The sequence below is a fragment of the Nilaparvata lugens genome, chromosome X (genome assembly GCF_014356525.2).
Source record: "Nilaparvata lugens isolate BPH chromosome X, ASM1435652v1, whole genome shotgun sequence".
Lineage (NCBI taxonomy): Eukaryota > Metazoa > Arthropoda > Insecta > Hemiptera > Delphacidae > Nilaparvata > Nilaparvata lugens.
In genome coordinates, this window is record NC_052518.1 from 58,975,050 (window position 1) to 58,996,852 (window position 21,803).

Consider the following 21,803-nt stretch of genomic DNA (forward strand, 5'->3'; position numbering starts at 1 on the left):
CTGGTATCTCTAGAATACAATGCTGGGTACTGCACATTGTCTTGTTGGGTTAGCTTTAAGGCACCACTTACCCAAGTAGGTATTAATTTTGGTTCAAAATTTCTTCAAGTTCTTGAAAGTTGAAAACTTGAGCAGTGTTCGCTATGTCATCAGCATATGAATTTTTTACTCATTAAAAATCTTGAAGGATTCAAAATAGGCCTATAACCATTCTCGGTAATTTTAGAATCTATAATTATGCAAAATTTCAAGTTAATCAGTCCAATAGTTCAGAGGTGATGATGCGTCATTCGTGAATTCCCTGTCCCATAGCCTACGTGTATAATCCAATTCTTATTCCCTTTATTATATAATAGATAACTCAGTTCCATTACAGAATGATTTTAAACAATGATAACCAGCAGTCACTACCTCCTCAATCTCTCACGACGTCAGGAGACACGCGTGTGTAAGCCTATTCAGAGAATAAAATATTGTAGGTACCCTCAGAAAAATATTTCAAGAATGTGTGGTGAGAGGCTGCCTTCCCCTGCAGGCGCCCATGACTCAAGCAGTTGTCATGAACCATAAGGTTCGACATACCCTCAAACATCAGTTTCTTCTTTAAGAAGAGAAATAATTTTTCCAACTTTAAAAACTAAAAGCTGATTGGACAGTTTTGGCTGACAGACTAGAAACGCTGAGGAGAGGTAGAAGTGGGGCTAGCATTCTAGTCTCCCCTCCAGCCAGCTAGTGAAAAAAGCTTTCCACTTTTCTTCTGAATGATTTCACACACTTTTTCATCGCCTACCTCCTGAGACAGACCGAGCTGACCCGTGGATGGACATCCCCTGGTTCTCCATTCAGACCATGGCAACTTAGGATGGACATCAACAGTATAACGGTATCGTTCCATATTAAATTTATTTTTCAATATTGTTTTGATTTTAGAAATTCCAAATTAATTATAAATGAATAATGCTTTTTAAACTGTCATATAACTTGTTTAAATAAAAAACACAATAATCTGTCCAACACAATTCTGTCTAACGTTTTGTAAAATCATTGGCAACATGTTTATTTGAATTTTTTTTATATTGATTGAATGTTCAAGATTTCATAACCTTCCTTAATTGTTCTGTATAAGAATAGTTGTAGCATAACTAATTTTATAAAACCAAAATATGTTAAAATTCACATTCAAATCTCACAGAAATCAGTTCGTCTTCAGACACGGTGCAGTAAACATCGTTATCTCCGTGGCTCTGCTATCAATAAATTGTGACAGTGAAGCTTTGTTTTCTGAAATGGAGTGCAATAAATGCAATGTAAATGTAGTCAAGGAGGATCTTATTGTGTGTAGTGAGTGCAAGAACAGTGTTCACTATCTATGCCAGTCGATAAGTGAAAAAAACTTTAGAAAAATGTCTACTGAAAAAAAATCCAAATGGAAGTGTGTTTCTTGCAAGACGACAACGATTGAACCTGCTGTAGTGATTGAAGCGATGAAGGGTGGTGAGGGGTCTGCTGCAGTCATTGAACCAGCGAAGGGTGGTGAGGGGTCTGCGATAGCTCAGCCGACCGGCGGTGCGTTATCTCAGCTCGACTTGGAAGCTATCTCCACTATCGTCAAGCAGATTATTCAATCACAATTATCTCCTACTTTTCTCCGTGATTTCCAAGATATGAAATCATCTATTGAATTCGTGTCGGACGAGTTCGATAAATTCAAACAGGAACTGAAAGATTGCAATGAGGAACTCAAAATAGTGAAAAGTGAGAATGAAAACTTGAAAGCAGACATTAGCTCATTAAAAAAACAAATCGCTGATTTTGAGATGTACACTCGGCGTGACAACGTTATTGTAACTGGTTTACCTGAATCTCCAAAGGAATCCGTATTTGAAATTTTTAAAAATATTTCTACTGCAATAGGTAGTCCTCTAACAGGCAAGGATCTTAGTGCCGCACACAGAGTTCCTTCGCGTACCAAGGACGGCATTAAGCCTATTATTTTAAAATTTATGCGTCGAGAAGATAAGGTGACATGGCTGTCTGAATTCAAGAAGAAGGCACTTGAAGACAAAAGTGAGCCTGGCATATCGACAAAGACTGTATCTCGCTTTCTTCCGGTTGGTAGGATATCGGCGTACCAACACTTGTCCCCGGCGGTGTCCATGCTGCTCAAAGACACGAAGAAGTTGGCTGAAGAGAAAAACTACCGCTACGTATGGTCTAGAGATGGAAAAATTTTTGTCAGGAAGACTGAAACCAGTCCGGCTTTGCTGATTAGATCGAAGGATGATTACAACAAGCTGTAAATTAGTTTCTATTTGGTTATTGTTTTTTTTTCTCTCTAATTTATTATGGAGAACTGCCAAGTAAGAGACTTATTGGAGGAACTTTATGACAATAATAATTGTAAAACTTCGAAGCTACAAGATTCTAATCATGTTAATTTTTTCTTTTCGGACAATTCTGTTTTAAAAATTTTTCATTTGAACATTAGAAGTGTCAGACGGAATTTTGATGAATTATGTGTGCTTCTTACTAGTTTAAATGTAAATTGTGATATTATAATACTCACTGAAACCTGGTTGTCTCATGATGACGGGTTTGATCTACCCAATTACAATAAATACATAAAACCAACAAAATATAATAAATGCGATGGAATTATTGTGTATATTAAGCATGGTATTAAGTTTGAAATATTGAATGTCGATATTCAACAAACAAATGTTATTAATTTTATTATTGATTTTCAACAAAACCAGTTTTACTTCACTGCCCTTTATCGATCACCGTCAGATACGAATGTTTTTGAATTCATAGATAACCTTGAAATGTTTTTAGAGGAGACTAAATGCTTCTCAAATCGAGTCCTGATTGGTGATACGAATATTGATATCTTGGAAAATCGTTTAGGTCTAGCTGGGCATAGGTATATGGATGTATTGAATGAATATGGGTTTATAAGTTATCTTTATGGAGGTACTAGAATCGGTGACGTATCTGAAACATGTATTGACCATTTTTTTCTAAAAAGTCGGTATTTTAGGCTTAATCCAGCTATTTTTAATTGTTCGATTACTGACCATGAAGCAATAATGGGTACTATTAGTGAGACTAAGAATCAAATATGTGAAAATAAAAATACTGCTGTTGATGATCTACAAATCATACAAGAAAAAATTGATTTAAATAATTTTAAGATTAGAATTGAAAACGAATCGTGGGGGGAAACTATGTCAGAAAACAGTGCTAAAAAAGCCTTTACAATTTTCTTTGATACTATCATAAAACATTTTACATTATCAAAAAAAGTTTGTCATAGGGTTAGCAGTAGACAAACCCGACTTAAACCCTGGATCACATCAAGTTTAGTTAGATCTATAAGGACAAGTAACAAAATGACTATAAAAGCTAGAAAACAGCCGTTCAATGATGCACTTGCCAACAAATTAAAAAATTATAATACTATTTTAAAGAGGATTTTGCGCGTGGTAAAGGAGACTTATTTCAAAAACAAATTTATTAACTGCAAACATAATATCAAGAAGACCTGGGAAACAATAAATGAAGCAACGGATTCTACTAAACAAAAGAAAAATATATCTTCTGATATACAAGGCATTGATAAACGAGTAATAAAGTCAGACAAAAAGAAAGAGATAGCAGATGAATTCAATAAATATTTCACTACAATCGGTAAAGAGATTACAAATAGGAATCTAAAGAACTTAAATCAAGACAAAACATACAGGTATAGAGTAATTCCAGGAAATTGTAATTCATTCTTTTTTACACCAGTCTCAGAAGAAGAAGTTATTAACACTATTTTTAGTCTGAAAAGAAGGGTAACTCCTGGCCCTGATGGAGTATATGCAAATTGCCTCATTGAAAATGCATATAATATTTCTAAACCTCTTGAGCTTATAATTAATCTATGTTTTCAACAGGGCTACTTCCCTGACGAAATGAAACGGGCTATAGTCATTCCATTACATAAAGGAAAGGAGAAATCCAGTTTGAATAATTATCGTCCTATTTCCCTCTTATCTAGTATTAGTAAAATTATAGAAAAATGTGTAAAGTTGAGACTAATATCCTATTCGAATAAATATAAAATCTTAAATAGTTCGCAATTGGGTTTTCAGAGTGGCCTTAATACTTCTGATGCAATTTTTAGAGTGAGTAGAGAAGTTATAAATCATTTAGATAGAGGAAAAAAGTGCTTAGGAATCTTTCTGGACTTCCAAAAGGCTTTCGACACAGTGGACCATGAACTCTTGCTAAATAAAATGGAAATTATCGGTTTTAGAGGCATAGTTTTGAAATTTTTTAGGTCATACTTAAACTTAAGGTCACAAGCCGTAAAAATTGATGATAAAATTAGCAACGATAGGAGAGTTGAAGCTGGGATTCCACAAGGAACAGTGCTTGGCCCAATTCTATTCCTAATTTATATTAATGATTTATTAAATATTGATCTAGACTGTGGCTCTCTCTACTCTTTTGCGGATGACACTGTAGCTCTGTTTCATGGAAATTCATGGATGGAAACATTTAAGAAAGCAAATAGTGGTATAGCAAAGATAAAAAATTGGTGTGACCACAATAAATTATGTATAAATAAAGATAAAACTGTGGTTCTACCCTTTTACCTCACAATGGCTGGTAAGCCCTCTGAGGAGTACCAACTTAAAATAATTATTCATAAACCTGACTGTAATCAGTCTTATTGCCAGTGTGTTCCTCTCTTTGTTCATGATTCTGTAAAATACCTAGGCATCATGATAGATTCTCGACTAAGGGTGGAGCCACATATTTCTTATGTTTGTAATAGATTAAGGAAAACATTTTATAAGTTTGTTCAATTGAGAAATATTCTTCCATTGTACCAGTTGAGGATGGTATTCCTTGCCCTAATCTCTTCTGTAATTGAATACGGCATTGTTGGATGGGGAGGTTGTGGATCTTCCATCTTACAACCCCTTATTTTGCAATATAAGAAAATTGTAAAAATATGTCTGAATAGACCAGTTAGATATCCCACTAACCTAATCTATAAAGAATTCAAAGTTCTAAGCCCTGAGGATTTATATAAATTTAACTTATTAAAATATGTATTTGAACGACCATTAGATTTTCCAGTGACTCCTGAACATGGATATACAACTCGTGGTCAAGCCAGAGAGAAACTGTATGAGCCGAGATGTGTAACTGCATCTGCGGCTGGTCATGCAGCCTTTCAGGGTCCTCGTTTATTTAATGTTTTACCTTTCGATATTTCTAGAGAGTCCTCCTTATCGATTTTCTGTAGAAGGTTAAGATTGTATTTATCGGCTTCATAAATTGTTTCGTTTCATTTTTCTTTCATTGAAATATGTTTAACTTTATTCTGTAAACTAGGCTATATAAACTAAGCATTGTAATCAATTTGTTTATTTTTGTGGAAGATGTGTATTTTTGTTTAGATTGCTTTAATGGCATAAGATAATACTATTTATGTAAGTAGCTCTATATAGTACTTGAAGCAGCTGAATCGTTTTTCTTATATATTTTCTGTAATTCATAAGACGAACCACTCCTCGACGCAGGCCTAGCCTAATGAGGAGTGCACTTGATATTTTTTATGTTTTATGCTTTGTAAAATTGTACAATGAAGTGAATAAAAGTTATTATTATTATTATTATTATTATTATTTCGCCATTTCAATAAAATAAATCTGACCCCTAAAAAAAATGTTTTTCTTTCAAATTCCAAAAAATATCTAGTTGATAATATAAAAAAAACCAACTGCTTTTGCTCTACCGTCAAATGCTACGCAACAACAAATTTACAGTGTTCCCGTCTGGGAACTAGTGGATCGCACCCTTTTATTACTTTACATACAGGTCACCAATCATTTATTACAAATTATAGATACCACTGTTCAATCAATTTAATGTTACACAGTCATTTGATATTCGACAACACCCCGCAATTTTAAATCTTGCTTTTTTTGTTCCAGATTGAATATGGAATTGGAAAACGTTCAAGATAAGTCAAGGGAGTATTTTATGCATGACAGAGACGCATGTAAAGACTTTGAAATCTCGAGAGATCTTGCAGGTACAATTCCCTGCTAACAAAGCAAGGATTCTATATTATTGTAATCTATATTGGAGTCTATTATTAGAATCCACTTTCCGAGATATCTGCTCTAAAAGATGTGACATTTTTGAAAAAAACATATTTTCCCTAAATTTTTGGCTATTTTTGCTCTCATAACTTTTTGAATATCGATGGGAAAAATTCATGCTCATCATTAGCTTATGAAGCATCAAATTCTCTCCAATTTGATGTATAATTTTACAAGTTCACACACATCCACACGACTGTTGCAGCAGCTTCAGTGTTGAGTATGAGATCTTCAGTTATGCGAAAATAGACCAATTGACAAAGGAATTTGGAGAGAATGTTCTGAACACAATCTTTGACTCTGCAGCTTTGTTGAAGCCAGTTAGGGGGTGAACATATCAAAATTCTCCATCCCTATCCCTTGTGCTAAAGGGATGATGGTGGTTTAAAAGTTGCATTTTTCAATGTTTTGCTTACACGCTTATTTCTTGAGAAAAATGCGTTCAACTGACATGACTAACTTTTCCGAAATGAAGCTTGATAAAATTCTCTACAATATTTTTTCCGTGGTGATTTGTGTTATCTCCAAAAGTTTTTGAGTTATACGCTCTTAAATGTGTAAAATTGTTTTAATAACAGCTTTTAATCCCATTTTTTTATGTTTCAGGTCCTAGAACTCTTCAACAATGCATCATGAAAATGAATGCTCACTGTAGATTTGTAGAGCTTTGTTTTCTCTTTAATTTTTTTTATTATTCCAGAACTTAATGTTTTCCTTCTATTGTTATAGCAGATTCAATTTGGGGGGTGAAATTTTCAACTCTGCAACAAGTGTCAACTTAACAGTTCCGAGAAATGCGTTTTTTGGCTATGTTTACCTCCTAACTAGTCTTCATTGAGCTACAAAGTCCAAAACTGTGTACCAGATGTTTCAGACTCAAATTTCATTCTCAAGTGATCAATTGTTACAAAATAAAAATTTCACCCCCCACATTGAATCTGCTATAACAATAGAAGGAAAACATTAAGTAGTGGAATAATACATCAAATTAAAAAGAAAACAAAGCTCTACAAATCTGCGGTAAGCATTCTTCTTTATGATTCCCTGTTGGAGAGTTGTAGGATCTGAAACATCGAAAAATAGGATTAAAAGCTGTTATTTGAACAATTTTACACATCTAAGAGCGTATATCTCAAGAACTTTTCCAGATATCACAAATCACCACAAAAAATATTTTTTAGAGAATTTATCAAGCTTCATTTCTGAACAGTTAGTCATATCGGTCAAACGCATTTCTCTCAAGATATGAGCGTGTAAGTAAAACATTGAAAAATGCAACTTTTAAACCACCCTCATCCCTTTAGCACAAGGGATAGGGATGGAGAATTTTGATATGTTCATCCCTTAACTGTTTTCAACAAAGCTGCAGAGTCAAAGATTGTGTTCAAAACATTCTCTCCAAATTCCTATGTCAATTGGTCTATTTTTGCATAACTGAAGATCTCACACTCAACACTGAAGCTGCTGCAACAGTCATGGGGATGTGCATGAACTTGTAAAATTATACATCAAATTGGAGAGAATTTGATGCTCCATAAGCTAATGATGAGCATGGATTTTTCCCATCAATATTCAAAAAGTTATGAGAGCAAAAATAGCCAAAAATTTAGGGAAAATATGTTTTTTCAAAAATGTCACATCTTTTAGAGCAGATATCTCGAAAAGTGGAAAAGATATAGATAAAGTTGTATGATCAATATTATGGAAAATTATAAACACTTCAATTTCTTATGAAATAGTCATGCTTGAAATATGCATAGTTTTCGAGTTATATGCAAGAAACCCAAAAATGGTACCTTTGAACCACCCCCATCCCTTTAGCACAATGGGTAGGGGTGGGGACATTTTTGATATGTTTACCTCCTTACTACCCTGAACAGAACTGCGGGATCAAAAATTGTCTCCCAAACTCTTCCTTCTAAACCCTTTTTTTTGAGTGTTCATTGCCTGGACTATATATATATATATATATATATATATATATATATATTCATTTCATATTGAAAAAACTATTTTCCACAGTTATGGTTCTATAAATGATTCCAAAGACAATTTTGCCATATATCTGAGTAGTATAATTATCTAACTTCTGGCACAAGGTCAAAGGCCAAACAAAGGTCAAGGCCAAATTTCAAGGTCAAAGTCAAGGTCAAGATCAAAAGAATTATTTTTAAATTGAAGAAAATCTTAAAAATAATTTTTTAAAATAATAGAAAAATTAGAACCATCAAAAGGACTTTGAAAATATATCTGGAGTTGATGAAATGTGGTGGGGAGAGTCTGGTGTATATAAGGGAACTGCTTAGCCAGGAGAGATCATTGTGAACCTGTCACAGCGTAGTTTGATTTCAGTGTGAACAATGGATAAAAATGTGAAACAATGAAAAATATAATGAAATAAAAATTAACTTTCTCTAACCCAACCCAATCTAACCCAATCTAACCCAATCTAACCCAATCTCACCCAACCGAACCTAACCTAACCCTAACAAGGACTTGCATGAATACCAGCGTAATATTGTAAGTAAATTTTCATTCTAGGTCAAGTGGGGGCTTCCATGTAACTCTAACTCGAGTGGGTGCCTTCCATGAGGGCCTTCTGTGGGGGGGGGGTCTTCCATGGACCTGTCACTCTAACCCAAGATGTCCAAGGGGGTCTATCACTCCAACTTAAGATGTTCAAGGGGTCTATCACTCTAGATAAGGATGGCCATGGGGGATCCATTACTTTAGATTACAATTATCATGGGGGACATGTCACTCAAGACTAAGATGACAATGGGGGACATGTCCCTCTAGATAAGGATGGCCATGAGGACCTGTCACTCTTGATTGAGATGACCACTGGTCACCCAGTGTACACCCATTGGTCACTCAGTGTTCACTCAGGGACACCCAGTGGTTGATCAGTGTCACTTAGTGATCAGTAGTGGTCACCCAGTGATCACTCAGTGTACACTCAGTGGTCACTTAGTGGCACCCAGTTATCACTCTGTGTTCACTCAGTGACCTTTGACCCTTTACCCTTGACCCTTGACCTTTGACCTTTGACCTTGTCCTAGAACTGTTAAAATTATACTACTTATGGGTTGAGGGAAGTGCTGGCAGGGGGAGTGTAGGAGATTTCCCTGGTGATACAAAACATACTATGGTTGGACTCAGGTGGTGGGCAAAATAGGAACATTAGAGTTCTTATTATTGGAAGCTCTTTTGAGAGAACACACCATATTAGAAATCATTACTTAATTTTTCTTGGTGTCTGGTCATAGCTTTCTGAGAAATGGCTCAGACTTATTGGGCATAAAATCATGTTTTAAATGCAGCAATGATTATATGTTCCAACATACTATACTCAAGTTATAACGTAATTTTCAAAAAAAAACTGTGGAAAGCACGGAAAAAGAAGATTGTGAAAGATGCTCTGTACAGAGCATCTGGAAAAATCCATTACAAACCAGAAAATTATATTCTTGGTGAACAAGTTTGGAGTAGCTTCAGGATTACTCAAGTGGAGGAGTTTGCACTAGAAAAAATATTTGTTTAATGTGACTGGGAACAGGACAACTTTGTTGAGATAAATATTTCAATGCAATCCAGAAAAGTGCAGAAGAAACCCTCAAAGACGTGGAAGTGATCTGTTAGGCCTGGTCAACATGAGACATCAGAAGAAAAGAAATAAACCACTTCTTCTCTGGTAAGCTGTTAAGTTAACAATGTCGTGGCCTCGAGGGAAACCCATAAGCAAAGAGAAACTATTGGATCTCAAATGTATGTTCCACCAGGGGTGCCCACAAGGGGGGGGGGGCATGGCGCAATTTGCGCCATCAACATTTTTGGGGGGGGGCATGATTTTTTTTTTATATTTTATGTCAACATTTTGAATCATGGCTATAAAATCAAGGTATTAAAAAAAGATATCCGAATGTAGTTAATTTTAATACTTTTTCCCACCTTTACAATGTTATATTTTGCAAATTGTAACTCAATATAAAGCATAAAAAATACAATTGATAATATGTTGTATGCAGGAATTTTAGTAATTTTAAGCCTATGAGTTTGATGGTGAATCTTTGACAAAAATAAATTATAACTTCATCATCCACTATTATTCTGATTTTCTTTGCTTGATTTTAATTTTTAATGGTCCTGTCTTTGAGTTTCCTTGCTGTAGCAACCTAATTTTCTTAAAAGCACAATGATAAGTTAAATTGTAATGTACATTTTAATCTAATAATTATTTTAATTTCGAAGGCGTTTCATGATGATATTAATGTCTCTGAAATGGGAATGCAATTATCAACAACATCGCAAACTCTAGTGAATTTGACAAAAGAAAAAACTTCTCTTGTCAAAAATTTGCGAAAAATATCAAATGAAGCCAATTTCAATCATTCAAATTTACACCCTATTTACCACACAGTAATCAAGTAATATTTTTCATAACTGTACGCTACTCATATAAAATAGTATGATAATATATTTAGTATTCCAATAAAACATTTAGTTTTTGAAAAAAATGATATTTTCAAGCCCCAAAATCCATTGAAGAATTGCCGAATTGTTTGATCAAGAGATTCAATTGATTGATGATAAAGTTCAATTGCGCCGTGAACATAGATAATTTGATTTTAATGAAGTGCAATATTTCAAGAGACAAAAGTCGCGTTGCCAATACATACATGGAAATGATACTCATAAATCATTCGTAAACAGTACAGGGGAAATACTTTCACCATTGAAAATATTCATTTACCCCCATGCAAAGCCAAAAGACGAAAGTCTTATTCAAGAGACAAAAGTCGCGTTGCCAATACATACATAGAAATGATACTCATAAATCATTCGTAAACTGTACAGGGGAAATACTTTCACCATTGAAAATATTCATTTGCCCCCATGCAAAGCCTATGGTAGTAATTGGAATACTGTGTATCCTTTCCTGCTCAAATCAAACATGTACTGTAGCCTACAGAAAAGTCACGACATGCCAATTGGAGAATTTTCTCATTTTCAATTGATATCTTCTCATTTACAGTTGACGATTTCTCGAATATAATTCACTATTCTCATTTACATGTGATGACTTCCCAAATACAATTGACTATTCTTATCTACATATATGGCATTCTCTCAATTATAAGTGACTATTCTCAATTACAATTAATACTTTCTTAAATTAACTTGTTACTTTCTCAAATACAATTGGAAAAAGTGTAGTTAACCTCACCCCTCCCAAGCGTTCTTATCAATGCTTTTCTGATACATTGATATGAGAAATAACGCTTATTGCTTGAATTTATTTATCTCAACTTGAGAAAAACTGAATTCAAGCTCATTATAAATATATAAGGTTGATTTTTGAAAATCTGAATTATTTGAATAGTCATTGCTCTATGTTCAATGAGTGTTGAACGAATAAATTTGACGTAGCAAAATACATTTGACTAATATGATCAATCTAATCTGTCGAAAAAATGCTGAATTTACAATTGGAAAAACGTTGAAGATGTATCAGATACAACAACCAAGCTTCTATAAGATTAAATTGTACAAAGTTTAAATTCAAAGACGTCTTTTTATCTTGCATCAGTCTTTATTCAGAAGCGGTTGATTATGTTGAGTATTATGGAGAATAAAAAGATGGATGTTTCAATTGGGTAAAACTTTTGAATTGGGATTTTATCTATGTAATAATTTAAAGGGAATCTGATAGGATACATTTTTCCACAACCTGTCCTCATTTTGGTTTTTCCAAAAAATAAATAAGATGATTTGAATGCTTCTTTGAAAATAATCACAAATTTTTCAATACATGGTTATAGTTGCTTTATTATTGGAAATAATGTAGTTTCAGAATAGGAATTTGAAATTGTTGGATAGAAAACTCTCTTCTTTGATCAGCACCAATGAACGTCGCCATTCAGAGTCATACCAATCTTTCTCAATGAGAGAGAAACTGTGATGATTCTTTTTTATAATTTTACTGTTTATAAAACGCTTCTTTAGGTCTATACTGATTGATACAACAATAAATTCTTATTTGAATTGCATACACATCAATCTTCTACAAGCTTAGTTGTCTCAAGTTCGTCTTTTCTCCAATTCATAATGCATTCGCTTCAAACGTGAAAAGGTGGAGAATTCCGTCAATTTTGTAGTCAAGTGGAAAAGAGTTGACATTACTGCCCACTCTTCGCCAATCAAATGAAAAAATAAAATACAGTACGGTAGTCATTCTATTCCAATTTTTCCACTTTTTGAAAGGAACAAATGAAAGTTTCACACACATACTTCAACAGGAGAGAGAAAAACAACACAATGGAAACTTCCAACACAGAAGAGCTTCAAAATTTGAGACAGAGAATAATTTCTCAGCATCGAGAGACTCCGAGATAGAAAATACAGAGTACATTTGAGTCAGACAGAGACAATCTTATTAGTTGGAGGAAAAAGAGGTTGAATAACCTTGAAAAAGTTGGCCATATATTTTTCAACATACTTTTAGACTACATTGAAAAGCTTAGAAGAATGAGCTGTGGTATGAGATGTATCTATCCTTATTACTGATGCCCCTTCATGGGATGCCCCGATCAAGAACGCGTGCATTGCTAGTCTCAAAAATAATATCAAAAAGATTCAAATTCAAATTCAATTCGTTTATTTCCACTTGGCATACAATACATGTACATATTTATATTTGATATTCAACAAAATAAGAATCACAATTTTACATAAACAGTAGAAAGAACATATTGATTGAGTGGAATTCCCCCAGTAAGACTATGCGTCTGAGATTGGGGGACAGTTCCTGCAAGCAGTATTATTCACTAAGTAGTTATAATTATGGTATTATATTTACTATGAATTACAATATGTGTAATTAAAATTACACAACTAAGATTCATATAACAGTAGGTGAATTATAATTGACAACATAATATAGTGTTGGGTGTAGCTTGATATCTAGAGTGGGAGAGCAAGAGGACCCAAAAACCGGAGGTAATTTATTGTATTATAAGCCTCTCTTATGTTTTGAAACTCTAAATACTTGAACGTGAGGTATGAGTGTATAAATTAATTTATCATTTCGAAATATTAATGTATAAAGTTATTCCCCAATGCATTTACTCTTGCTAGGTGTAAGGTGAGTGAATTAGCCTCTCAGCTCCAATCCAGCCTATGCTGAAGAGCCATTTCATCAACGAGCTTTTAAAAATCACATTGCTGCTGCTCTCGGCCTCCCTCACAATATCTGGAACATTCCTGTATAAAATCTGAGCTAAATAGTATGGTGATTTGAGTTCAGTTCCGTGTATCAATCTAGGTATATAATATCCATGGTTGTTCCTATGTCGTGTTTGATAATTATGTTCGATATTGATGAATAGATCTGCTTTATGTTTCCTAATATAACTGAGTAATGTTTTGATGTATAGTTGTCTGATGTTGAGCACAGGGAAGTCCGAGAACAGCAGCGCTGTGGGGTATCTTGATTCCTTTTTCAAAATTGTTTTTAAAATTGTTCTCTGGGTGACAGCAAGAGGTTCAAGACCTGCAGATGATACTCCCCCCCAAACAATAATGCCATACTCCAATACAGACTGTGCATAGGCATGATAGATCCTCCTGCACAGTCTGATATTCAGCACATGGCTCAATTGGGAAAACCCATACAACAATCTTCTCAGTCTCTGTTTTAAACACTGAATATGAGGAACCCAACTCAGACGATAATCAAACATGACCCCAAGATACTTATACTGGTCCAATCTATTAATAGAACCACAAGTGCAGGTTGATGATCCTATATTTCTACAGGAGTGCATCTTGATTTGCCTTGAGCCTGGGTCTGGTTGATTCCTGGTCACAATGGGCATATATTTGGTTTTGCTCAAGTTAACTGATAGACTATTGTGGTCAAACCAATTTTTAATTTTTGATAGCTCAGAACAGGCATTCTCATAGGCTTCTTCCCACTCTCTACCTGCTGAAATAACAATTGTATCATCAGCAAATAGGAGTACTTTGCTTCTTGTGTTCAGTTGGGAAATGTTGTTAATATAAATCAGGAACAATATTGGTCCCAGGGTGCTGCCCTGAATGACACCGTATTCAACACTGTCCCTCTCACTAAATTCTCCTTCAATCTGTACAAATTCTAAACGCTTGTCAAAGTAACTAATGAACCAATGGAGTGCACAGTTTTTAATTCCCACAGCTTCAAGTTTTTTCAATAGCTTTTCCCTATCGACCGAATCAAATGCTTTAGCCAAGTCAAGGAAAGAAATAATTACTTTATTTTTTGATTTTATTGTTTCTATTACGTATCTAGTTACCTCAAAAAGGGCATCATTAGTATTATTGGATTTTTGAAAGCCATATTGGTTCTTTGCTAGAATATCATTACTTGTCAAGTATTCCATCAATTGTACTTTGACACACTTCTCAATCATTTTTGAAATAGAAGCTAAAAGGGAAATCGGTCTGTAATTTGTGAGTTTGTTTTTGGGGCCGGATTTGTAGATTGGTATAATTTTTGCAATTTTCAGGTTCTCTGGAAACTGCCCCAAATGAAGGCTCAAATTAACAATGTGATGGATGGGATATATTAATGAATGTATGTTATCTTTAATGATTTTAGTTGGGATAAGGTCGTACCCAGGTGCACTCCTGCCTTTAAGACTATTTATTACATTTGCAACTTCTTCAAGTGTTACAATCTTAAACTCAAATACTGAATCAACTCCACAATCATTATCATTAATTTCCGGTTCTCCAATTGGGTTCAATGATGTGGCTAGTGAGGTTCCAACTGAGGTAAAATATTTATTGAAATTTTTACAAATAACATTGATATTTTGTTGTAGGGTCGTTTCACTATCTCTAGGAAATGCATTGATTGGAAATGATTTCGCGCCTTTGGCTTTCCCAGCAATTTCCTTAACTACAGCCCAGAACTTTTGAGGGTTATTAGATACTTCATCAACCTTACTCCTATAATAATTATATTTGGCTTTTTTAATAGCGGAATGTAATATATTTCTGAAACGGATAAATTCTTCTTTCAGTGCGATATTGTAAGGTTGTCTGATAAGTCTCCTTTTAATTTTGTTGCGATGTCTGATAGAGTTAATGAGGGCGCTAGTGATCCATGGTTTTATTTTTGTGTTTTTCGCTGAAATTTTAATTTTTGATGACTTTTCACAGATTATCTCCTGAACTGTTTCTATAAATGAATTAGTAGCCTGATTGATATTGTTTTCATTGATAACATGGTTCCAGTTTTGGCAAGACAGAGAATCTTTCACACCTTCCCAATCAGTTTTCACGTAATATTTAGCTTCGTTATGAGATGGGATAGGTTCCGGTGTAGAAAATTTCATGCAAACAGTATAGTGATCGGTGATTGAGGTTTGAATTACTACAGATGTCACCTCGAATAAGGGTGGCAGCTTGATAAAATAGTGATCAATGCAGGTGTTGCTAGCTGACCTGGTTACTTTGTCAACACAGCAAACGAGACCTGCATCGTTCAGATACTTTATTTCTATTTAAAAAGAAATAAGAAACGATGATATATATTTTTACAATATTATGGAAACAGAAAGAATTCCCCACAAGAACAAAGATAAATAATGTCCTTTGGAAGATTAGAATGTAAGATGTGAATTTTACTGTCATACACTGACTAATGTTGAAAACTGAAGGGTTGGGAATTGGGAAACTTTGGGTGGGCATGACTCTTGCATTGGGGGGGGGGCATGCGCCATTGCCCTTGGGGGGGCTGGGCACCCCTGTGTTCCACCTCATTTCAAATGGATGCCTGAGTTTCTATATAGGACTATATAGTTCGGAAGACATAGTGGATGACATTGATGAGCTCTCAGGTGCCTGAATGTTTATAACATTTTCTTCTAATTTCCATTTTTGTAACGTTTGTTCTCCATTTCTTATTATTGGATGACACTGGTTCTATATAACCTCACTCTCATTAGGCTATATCCTTATCCATAAATTGAGTTAATATATGTTGAATTAACATAAAAAATGGCTCTGCATTCATACTCAACACTAACTGGCTCATTGTCAATGTTTACCGGCAATTCTATGATAGACTAAGCTACATTTTGCTCAATGAAGGAAGTTGAAATCAAGTTAGGATATTTCTGAAGCTTGAGTATAGATATTCCTGATATTTGTCCTATTCTAATATTGAGGATATTTTCTTTATTATGTACACATGATGAAGCTTCCCATGTGCTCTAGAACAACAACATGTTTCAATTTTCAACAGACCTATTTACTACATGAAAATGCAAAAGCTTCATTATCTCACAATAAGGATTTTGTTGCTTTGTCTACCATTGCAAAATGCTGTTCATACAAGACTCTCTCCTCTTCAACAGTCTTATGATGGCTCACACTAGGTCGGAAACGGTCGTCATTTCTAAAAGTAAGTGCTTAATACATATCAAAAGTGTTCCTAGATTTAGCATAATACATGTATTCGAGGACTTCCAGGCTAGATATGATTACCTTTTGGTTTTTAATTTTCAAGTTTTGTAGCTCTTGGATTACAAAAATATCGGTCACTTCTGATCAGGCAGATAAATAATACTTTTTCCAACATAGGAAATAATATAGGCTATAGAGAGATGAGTTTGCTCGTGCGTGGGAAGTGCGAGGAAATTTGATGAAATTATCAAATGTCCATGCCTGTCAGCAACCAGTTTGCTCTATAGAAGGTACATTGCCTTCGTGGTATTGTTACTTTCCTTGCCCTATTACCATAGGTAAGGAAAGTATTGCTTTCCAAAAAAATTTAAGGTACCCTAATTTCATGTTTTCTATATGTTTCATTACTTTCCTTGCCCTATTACCATAGGTAAGGAAAGTATTGTTTTCCAAAAAAATTCAAGGTACCCTAATTTCATGTTTTCTATACGTTTCAAGGTCTCCTGAGTCCAAAAACATGATTTTTGGGTATTGGTCTGTATGTGTGTGTGTGTGTGTATGAGTGTATGTGCGTCTGTGTACACGATATCTCATCTCCCAATTAACGGATTCACTTGAAATTTGGAACTTAAGGTCCTCACACTATAAGGATCCAACACGAACAATTTCGATCAAATGCGATTCAAGATGGCGGCTAAAATGGCGGAAATGTTTTCAAAAGCAGGGTTTTTCGAGATTTTCTCGAAAATGACTCCAACGATTTTGATCAAATTTAAACCTGAAATAGTCATTGATAAGCCATATCAACTGTCACAAGTCCCATATCTGTAAACATTTCAGGAGCTCCGCCCCATCTATGCAAAGTTTGATTTTAGATTCTCAATTATTAGGCTTCAGATACAATTTTTAATTTAAGATAGAATTTTGAGTGGAAAAGATTGAGCACGAAAATCTCTACAATTAATGTTCAGTAACATTTTCACCTAAAATTGAAAATAAGCTCGAAATTCGAGAAAAAGTGATTATTTCAATTGCAAACGGTTGTCAACTGTTGATTCTATTAAATCATTCACTATGAAGAGATAGCAGACCTCGTGTGTTTCGAGCATTATTGTCCTGTCACCAGCTGGCTCAGATCTTTGAAAAGTAGTAGACTTGAGATGTGCGGGAACACTAGCGTCAGGTGATCAATTTTCATAACAGCAAGGAAAGTTGTGTGAGTGCGCCACACCAGATTTCTTTTATTTTTTATCAAAATATTTTCTCATAGTTTTTGAAATTTTAAATTGTTATTATATAAAGAACTAGAATATTCAATAAGTTGATATAATTTTTTGAGTCAGTAGTTATGAATTGTATGTTCTGGCACACCAGGGCGCCAGACTTCCCAATAGGTCAAAGGTCAAGCTCAAGCCCAAGGTCAAAGTCAAGGTCGAAGTCATGGTCAAGGTCAAGGTTAAGGTCGAAGGTCAGAGGTGAAAGGTCAATTAAATTTAAATTGAATAAAAAATAAAATATTTTTTTTTAATTGAAAAAAATGAGAAAAAAAAATAAAAATAAATCAGAAGACTCCCCACCCTCTCTAGAGAGTGTATATATAGTGTGCACAATAGTGGGCGACCATCAGTGTTGTCAGTCAAGAGTCATACAAGACACATCACCTATTCAGTTCTATAACCCAACATTTTAGCACATTGCAGCACAGCCTCTGTGAAGAAGTATCCTAGGACACTGCTGCCATTTTGATCTTCATGTATGCTTTCAAGAGTCTCTGATAGAAATCCAAGAATGCAAACAAATCATTGTTCATAACCACTAGTGTTCAGTCAGTGTTCAGTCACTGTTCAGTCACTGTTCAGTCAGTGTTCAGTCACTGTTCAGTCAGTGCTCAGTCACTGTTCAGTCAGTTTTCAGTGTTCAGTCAGTGTTCAGTCACTGTTCAGTCAGTTTTCAGTCACTGTTCAGACAGTGTTCAATCAGTGTTCACTTACAGCTCACTAGAAGCTGCAATGAACTTGGATATAGTGGTTAAAGTATACATGATAAACAACAAGTAAATAGATATCCATCGTGGTGTAGTGGTTAGTGCTTCTGCTTTCCATTCTAGAGTCCTGGGTTCAAATCTCTTTCATATATAGATAGGTTGAGAGAATGTAGGTAGGTCGAGGGTAGGTGTAATTGTTTGTAAACCGTTACACCACGATGGATATCTTTTGTTGAACTAACTTTTTCCAATAGATCAGCTGCGACTCAACTGGGAAGTTTTCATGTTTCAACTGAACTGTATGACATCATAAAATACTTATAGTCAAGTGATGAGGAAGTTTTTGAATAATAACGAAAATGTGCAAGTATATAGTATCTATTAACAAATCTCAATTATTGAAAAGAATATACAAATGAAACAGCTTCTCTCCTCTTGTATAATCATCTGTCCTATGATACCTCTCAGCTGATGGCTCTTCATGCTTATGAACTTTGCAGGGTCCATAAGGTACATCACAAGAAAGATCATCATCTTCGTCATAAAATTCATAAGGTGTGCACATGATTCTGGAAGCAACTGTCTTGTAAATGATTATTTCAAAAGCCGGATCACCCGACTCTCCATCCTCAATCCTGAATCTCTGAACCCGATCAGTGCCCTCAACCAGTGAAAATCCTGCAAATATAATCTTCTCCTTGCCCAATTCTAGCAGAGCCAGTTCTTGGAGACTGAATTTGGATTCACACCAATAGCACTCTTGTGTATCAAGAAAGTTCAGTACAATTTTCAGATCCTTGTTCTTCCAGTCAGGCATCTGTTGGAGATCCACAATGGTGACCATGCTGTGTCCCAGCTTGAAGAATGTCCTCAACAACACTTTTGTGTCATCAAACACCACACAAAAATTGATCGGAAGTCCAAGCAGGCAATGCTGCATTATAAAATTGTTGATTCCATCCTTGATATTCTTCATAGTGTGGGTGAAGACATCAGTCAGGAACTGATGCACAAATCCATTGCTGATAGCTGTATTTTCCAATGGATTGTAAATATCACCTCTTCTATAAAGAATGCTGTTCATGCTTACTGCATTGACAACTGCCTGTCGTTTATCACAAAGTCTGGAACAAGCACAAATATGAGACTCATGATCTGGACATGATTTCAAATGTCCTCCATTGATGAAAAAGCCTGTCAACAAGATAATACCATTATTATGTAGTTCCTCCTCAAGCTCGATCACTGCATCCTGCAGACCTAGCTCACTGTTTGACAAAATGTTGCAAACATTTACTCTTAGTGAAGCCAAGCCTTCTTATACCAAACAGAGGAGAATGGTGGGGGTAACTTCTCCTGTTTCAACAGGTCCATGATGATTTCACCCCATAATGACTCACTTCTCAATTCCTTTCCATCATTAGTAATGTGAGATGAAGTATCTTATTCTATATAATTTGAGTCTTTGAACATAAATCCTCTATGGTGTAGTGGTTAGCATGTAAGCTTTCCAAGTCAGAGGCTCCAGGTTCGAATCGAAGGTGGTAAAGGTAAGTATTGAAGGTCAGTATCAACAGAACCAGAGGACATATATATATTTTTTCATATGTAGAAGTCTGAAAACTCAGTGTACACTCTATACTTATCGCTAGTGGGGAGAGAAGAGAAAATGATATTTTTATTCTTCCCATATGAATTTATTTCTCATTATAAAACAGAATATATATATAATATGACAAAGAGAATGTAGGTATATATATATTGGTAATTGGAAATTCCCTTTTATATTTTGTGGTTTCATGATAGACCTCTGCAGACCTCTCCTCTCGTTTGCAACAAATATGCAACCCCACCGTGGGTGAATGACCTCTCCGAAATTCAGTTTCATGGTGGTCATTAATTTCAAAGCTCTCACCTTGATTTTGAATAGTAAAAAGTACAGTATTGAGTGTTTCCAGGTAGTACAAACAAGCAGAGGATCAGAAAGGACGGACTCATTGTCCGAACTTTGCATGCTTGATTGGATAATAATTGTGAATGTGTAGTTTGAATGGCATGTGGTAGAATGGCATGTTTCATAGGATGACGACCAGCACTTTTCAAGCATGGTTCTTTCAACCAGGAATTTTAGAAAGTTGTGCACGTGGTAATTGAGGATTTTGACAAGCATGTGGCAAAACTAATATTCTGAGAGGTCAATGACATAAGTCTCAATTGGAATTTAAAGACCTTTTTGTAATTGAATAAATAATAAAATAACAAGGGTAATGTAAATAATGATCACTAAAACTGTATTTTGATACCAGTAATCCATATTATATGTTACAAATTACTCATGATTATTAGGTAGGCTTTTTTATAATATAGGGTAGTGCACTACAAATAATTATGTATTGAATGTTTCAAGGTTTACTGTAGACTACAATTTATTACTTTATGTGATTGATGTTATGTTACTATGTCACATTTGAATTTAGAGTGATGTATTTGACACTTGTGAATTTGATGTATTTGTAACCGCCCTTGATGGGGGTTAAAGATATCTTATTACTACTTCAAAGGAGTCATGGGAACTGGATAGACAACAATATGGTATTACCTAAAGAATTTCTCATTTATTAGGCTATGACAATTACTTGAAATTTAAAGAATGAAATATGCAGTACATTTTATCCAAATATTATTACTTCAAAAACTACCTTCCAATACGATTCTGCTAACTAGAAATTTACTACAACAATTATTTTATTAATTAGGGTCTCGGCCGGGTGAAAATGTTTTATAAGGAGCTAGAAATTTTGGCACTTACCCACAGCTATCACTCCCACCGTAATCCCAAACCACAGGACACTCACGTATATCATAATGCCGGAAAAAAATAACTCAACTTTTTGCAATACGGTTTGGATTTTTGATCCGCTCGATACCTCGGTTGTCTAACGACTGGAAGCTTTCCGTCCGGAAAACTTCCCCCTCTCTACGTCAGTGTGCCAGAAGGCCTAACTGCTGCTAGTGGAAGAGTCGGTTCTCACGAGATTCGGCAAGCGGGTACTTGCCAGGTCTGCAGTATTCCTCTTTGAAAATATCTACAGGCTACCAAACATCCGCCTTGTCCTTGCCTCGTGGAACCGCCTCATCCATGAGAACTAGCAAATATCCCTGAATTTGCTGGTTCCCAGAGTCGTTTAGACATAAGT

General features: G+C 35.0%; 1 protein-coding gene across 1 annotated transcript in view; it reads left to right on the forward strand.

Moving 5' to 3' along the window:
- Nucleotides 1-21,803, forward strand: part of LOC120355076 (protein Cep89 homolog) — a 249,369-nt gene that overhangs the window by 154,507 nt on the left and 73,059 nt on the right. The window contains exon 3 of the mRNA XM_039443380.1: nucleotides 5,997-6,097. Within this exon, the coding sequence (XP_039299314.1) occupies nucleotides 5,997-6,097 (101 nt within the window). The remainder of the gene's footprint in view (nucleotides 1-5,996; nucleotides 6,098-21,803) is intronic.